This window comes from Pleuronectes platessa, chromosome 22 (assembly GCF_947347685.1).
Source record: "Pleuronectes platessa chromosome 22, fPlePla1.1, whole genome shotgun sequence".
NCBI classification, from domain to species: Eukaryota; Metazoa; Chordata; class Actinopteri; order Pleuronectiformes; family Pleuronectidae; genus Pleuronectes; species Pleuronectes platessa.
Window position 1 is genome coordinate 5,227,122 of NC_070647.1, and position 6,000 is coordinate 5,233,121.

The 6,000-nt window shown below is 46.3% G+C and overlaps 1 protein-coding gene across 7 annotated transcripts in view; it reads right to left on the bottom strand.

The window, feature by feature from the left end:
* The window catches only part of kcnc2 (potassium voltage-gated channel, Shaw-related subfamily, member 2), a 69,386-nt gene extending 63,755 nt beyond the window's left edge, over positions 1 to 5,631 (bottom strand). For all 7 annotated transcript variants that reach the window (XM_053415006.1, XM_053415004.1, XM_053415005.1 and 4 more), the window contains exon 1: positions 5,077 to 5,631. In XM_053415006.1, the coding sequence (XP_053270981.1) occupies positions 5,077 to 5,631 (555 nt within the window). The remainder of the gene's footprint in view (positions 1 to 5,076) is intronic.
* Between the last annotated feature and the right edge of the window lie 369 nt (positions 5,632 to 6,000).

Below are 6,000 nucleotides of genomic sequence, written 5' to 3' on the forward strand. Positions count from 1 at the left end.
GATTAATGTGATTGGCGGCAGCTACAAATACGCCCAGTGGCAGGCTGTAACCACCAACATCCGGGCAACCTTTCGCCCTGCGCTCGCCTACCCAGCGTCAGGTTTGCCGTTGTTTACACATCAGACTCTATTCTACTCATCATGGCTCTGGCGTCTATTTGCAGTGAACCTGCCACACTTCCTGGCCTCCTGCAACGCCACACTGCGCGATGTGATCTCTGATGAGCTGGGCAGGCCCTCGTGCACCTGTAGCCCCGGTCTAACAGGGACAAAAAGTGAGGATGCTCGAGCACGTCTCCGTGTATCCCCTCTGACAGCTGTAAGAAAGCAGTTAAAGAGACATGCACACGTGGATCGGTTGTGTTAGTGATGCTCCAACACCTTTCTTTCTTTTTTTTTTCCATCACTGCTTCAAGACTAACAAGCTGGCACACAAGGGGTTACTGAGCAATACGGGATCATGGTCGAGCAGGTTTTTTGAAATCAATCAGTTTCACGGACCGGACGGATCTCAATGAAAACAGGACGTGGTGATGAGCGATGATGTTGCCATGACAACGGGCAGGCTGAGCGTGCAGCCTGGCTTTGGTATCTTCAGGCGTGCGGCAGGCGGCACCCAGACGGTTTGGGTTTTTAACCTCTTAAGTGGCAGAAAGCAAGCTGCAGTCTCATATGGGTTCATGGGAGGAAGGGGGGGGATGCGTGGGTGAGTGGATGAAGGTGAGGTGTGGTGGTGGTGGTGGTGGGGTGGGGGGTTATAAAGTTGGGCATCAGTCAAAACCCCTGCCTCAGAGCACAGACATGGGAAATGAAAAGAAGGTGGTGGGTGTTATTTCTTCTCTTCTTTTTATTACCCTCCAAATCCAGCAATGGCCAACTACAGAGACATGAGAGGGACAAACAAACAGATTAACACATAGTAGAACACCTACACACACACACACACACACACATACACACACCCTTTTTCCTTTTCAGAAACATAAGCACAAACAGAGGAAAGCCGACCAGGAATTCTCACTCGTCCTATTTCGCTCAGACACATGAGCACACCCTCAGCTGCTTTTAAAAAACACTCTGCATGCAGATTAAAGAGGCAGCATTGAGAGAGAGGAGAGAACAGGATGGCTACAACAATAGAAATAGCGTGGGGAGCCCGGAGAAACACGCCTGCTAACGCTGACTGCTGGCACATGAGCACGCGTGGATGAGTTGGTTAAAGGGACCGATCAGACTTTGGGGGTTTCAGCTCCCTGACAGCCTCAGACAGCTGAGCTGACAGAGAGTAATGAGCTCATGTCAATTACTGTGCTGTTTAGGAGGCTCCTATGTGGAGAATAATCAAATGAGTTTGTTATTTAATTGCTGTAAACACATGAGACCGTGATGGAGAGGACTGGTGCTCCGGCGCTGTCACGCTGATCTGAGTGATACAAGTACACATTTCCCATGAATCCTGTTAGCAATGCTGCAAAGAGGAAGTATTTGCTTGTCCAACTTTAAGTGCACTATGGGTTTAAAGATAGGGTTGGCATTCCTGAAAACGCTAGCAAGGGCAGGCTACACTTTGAAAGTATTGCACATGTTAATGGAACCTGATCATGACAAAGATGAAACTGATTATACAAATACAGTCAGCCAAGTAGTAGTTTATATCAGACTCACACAACCAACCCGGTGTCTTCAGCACATGCTTTAGTAAACATGTATGTGGTATAATGATTTAGAGCCTTTCTGCATATGCTGATTGATTTTCATATAATGATCAGTGTTTAGAGTCGTGTTTGATCCCTCCAGCCATCTTTATTATTCACCACTAAGGGTAATGTCATTTCTGCAGTTAAAGAGCACTTAACAGCTAATGCCGTCGGCCCCGTCATGTCAGGGTCAAGGGTGAGTGAGAGGGCAACGATTTCTGCTGCAACGGGCCGACGCGATGAAATCACACCTTTCATTTCCACGGGGGATAATTCCGGATTACTCCCTCCTGACGCCTTGTCAGGGGCAGATTAGCTCCCTCAAGGGTCTGCTTTTAGACATACCCGCACACCATAACTTCTTTGTTTCGTTCACTCGCAGAGCCTTTCTCCATCTGTGGTTTGAATATTGAAAGGTTAATTAAAAGCCAGCTAGCCTTTATTAAAAGAGGAAATAGGCCTCAAGGAGGACACCAGCGTAAGACCTGATGTTCACATACTTATCACAGAGGTTTGAATGGTTCAGTGACTGAGTGAGAGTTGGTGTGGGGAGATACACGTACTAAACATATGTATTTAAACAAAAAATGTCAGCTTCATTAACTCTTTTCTGCGAGTGCTGAACTCACTCACCACTGTCACATCAGTGCCAGATCCTCTATTAACGGTGTAAGAAATAACCAGTGACATTTAGTGGACGAGTACAGGGAGCAACTGAACTTAATGGTCATTTAGTCTCCATTTAAACTGTGGTTATCTCGCAACCTTTTGTAGAAGCTTAAATTGAATTAATTAAATGAGCTGTGGGAATTATGTGCATTTGTGTTAGTATTAAGTGGTACAATACACTCTGACTGAGTGTATATCTTCTCATCCTGTATCAATATTCCTCGTGCACATTAAGACAAATCCCAGCCCTGATCCTGTCTGAAAGTTTTCTGATGGTTTGTGAGGAGGAGGAGCCAATACCACCCTTACCCGTCAGTTTTTTCACAACTCACACCAAAATCTTCAAATTGTTTAGTCCTTTTTTTAATGAGGTACTCACTACTCCTACTTCTTCAAGAAATAAATCATACTTTTATATGTGTTTGTCTTAGGTCACGATATTTAAAAACTATCTGATGGGATCGGTTTGTTGGGAACTGGTGTGTGTATTATACATAAAATTATTTGGGTTTTCACACTGTGATTAATTAGATATTTACATTTATATTGTTGTAACATGTGAGCATGGGGGAAGAAAACCGGTGTTGAAGCTCTGCCTTCTTCAGTGAGCAATTATTGGGGGAATGTTCACAGGACAATTTAAGTGCAGGTCATTGTTTTTTATGCTTTGGAGTTCAGTTAAATTGATTTAGGGTTAAATTAAATCACAGAGACTGCTGCCTGTCTTTAAACTCATTTTAAAAGGATGCAATCGCGATCAAACAATCACTTTGAGACGGAATGAGGAGGAAGACTAATAGAATCACAGTACAAATAAAAAACAATCCGGGCTCTGTTTCTCTCTTTTCATCTCCTAACGGGTTGAAACCTCCACTAAGACCCCGAGTTTGGTTTGATAATTGAAAAACTATGAAATTATGATTATTACTTATCAATGGGGCACTATATTTAGAACTAATCCAGGACAAATCAAGACTCAAATTTGAAAAGTTCACCACAGCAGCAAGGATTTTTCTCCTTCACCTACATGCTTTGCAGGTTTAAGGAGCACACTGGAAGGTATTCTAACTGATACGTGTGCTTACTTAACACAGTGCGTTGCCAGGTAACACTGCTATGTATTGTAGAACATTTTAATCCGGGGCCAAACTTTTCGGTCACGCCACCCTGTGTCTGTTTGCTGAAGCCTTCCGTCCTCATGGCTCTCAGCAGCAGTGTCATGGTCGGCGCTGAAAACGCTGCTGATTATCAGTCTGACCTTGAGTGAAGTGTTTCAGTGTCCTGTCAGTCTCTAAAGGCTTTTTCAGTGACGGTAAATAATATAAATAAATCTGAGGGAATCAAAATCAGATAATTAACCTAAGATACATGACTTAAATATATAAATATATGCCTGTACAAACGCAAGTCAAATGTCAGATTCTTACTGGTTCTTTTGTGGTATAGTTAATAGTTCCATTACCGTTTTCTTCCTTTTGGGACTTGGTGTTAAATTGACCTCTCATCAGTAAAACCTGAAATTAATCTCCACATTTTAGCTCCAACATTTGTGGGGGCATCGGCTGTTGTAATGACGCACTACCTGTGACACAATGAGGGCGTTTAAGTAGCTGTTCTACATTCTTTTTAATTTAAACAACACAACATCATTCACTCTTCTAATACGTCAGCCATGCCGATGAGGTAATGATTTCCTGTCCATAACCCAGAACTCCCCAGCAGCCTGAGGCGAGTTTAGTGGAGCCCCTGTCCTTAATAACTGGCAGTGGGGGAATCCAAAGGTGATCAATCGGTTGCTTTCTTTGATTAACTGGTCATTCAACATTATAACTATTCATAAAAAAAAACTTCTGATGAACAAATAGTATGGATTTAGAACAACTGCTGGTTCTCCCATGTTTCTAACATCATGTTGTTTAAGATTCAAACTACAGTAAGTGGGATGTCACATCTCATCATGCATGCTATTTGAATTGCACACCAACCGGAACTAAACAACATAGAGATGTTCAAAAGCAGACGACAGATGCCACATGGTGCTGCTTCAATTCAGGAGAAGGATAAAGCCCCGCACATTTCTTTTAAGGTTAATCAGACCTTGAGCGCTTCAGTACAGAGCTGAGAGGTAAATGACATTTCCAGGGCTGTAACCCAATAAACAAAGTGTCTGTGAGTGGGAAATTGCTGGAAGATAGATCTAGGATGCACGGTTAAAATAAAACAAATCAGACTGCAACAAATGTAGGCTGTAGCTTCCGTTTTGGCACAGACCACACACCTACAATGCAACTCTGCTATGAATATCCACCCTGGCAGTGTTAGCACCTTGTTTGCTTGTAGGACAAAAGAAACACAAGAAATTCTGAGGATTTTTGTAGTGAAGACATTTGTTCTAAAATCTTATAAAGTGTCTTTAATGAGTCAGATTAGGGCGGATTTTTAACCAAGAGTCACTATAATTCAAACTAAATGAAAAGAAGCGATGTCACACCACTGCAAGGACCTCTCACCTCAGAGCTCTCAATTAAAGACTTAACTTGGAGTGACTTTCTGGTCACTTCATGGAGGTTTTGGGGTAAATAACTTGTTGAACTGAAATGTGTGTGTAAAGTGTGAGCTGTGGTGTTTCTGTGCACTCAAAGGAGGACGCGTGAACTGGGGGATTACTGTGTCGGGTTGGTGAGCCCCAGACGCGGCGGTGCGCCCTTACCCTCGCCGCCCTGGAGGAGTAGGGATCCTCGAATAGATTCCAGATCACCGGCTGCCACTTCCTCCACAGGTTGACGTTACCGTCGGCATCCACCTCGTCAATGCCGAGCCTCTTTCCTATATCGTCGTCCTCGTCCCCGTTGTCACAGTTGAGCTCGAACACGTCCAGCGCCTCCTCCGCGTCCCGGTGCTGCCGGTAGGTCATCCAGCAGCAGGGCTCCACGTCCGTCTCATCGATGCCCCAGAAGGAGAGCTCCTCCTCGAACAGCGGTCCGCACACATCCGCCGGGCAGTGGAGCTTCCCGGTGCGGTAGTAGTTGAGCACGTAGGCGAACACGCCCGGGTGGCGGTCGAAGAAGTACTCGTTGGTCCGCGCGTTGTACTCGATGAAGCCGGGGACTTGTTGCAGCTGGTCCAGCACGGAGTCGAGGTCCGAGTCGGAGGCGAGCAGCGCCAGTCGCGTCCCCGGCAGGGTCTTCAGGGTGGTCTTGTAGGTCTCGTGCCTGGTGCCCCCGACGTTGAGGATTATCCTCTCGTTGTCGTCAAACTTGCCCATCGCTCGGTTTCAGACATGACTTGATGGAGAGCGGGGGAAGTTGGCGAGTGCAGTCCGGAGGTAGCAGCGAGCCCGACGCGCGCACACACCCACAGTCCTGTTCAGAGGAGCTCCGGGATTTTGGCCGTGGTGCGCAGCATCCTCGGCACTCATCCGCAGCTCTCGTGGCTCTCGCGTGCTGCGAGGCGGGTGGCCATCGTTTGTTTGGAGGGGTGATTTCGGGGAGGCGGGGAGTTGTCGCTGTGCCACTCTCCCCTCAGACAGGCAGCGCTCACAGTGTGGAAGGATCTCAACCGGCGGCTCCAAGCAGACTGCGCTGATGCTGAGGCTGCCGTTGCGCGCCTCCCGAGTGCCTGCCCTCTCCAAGAC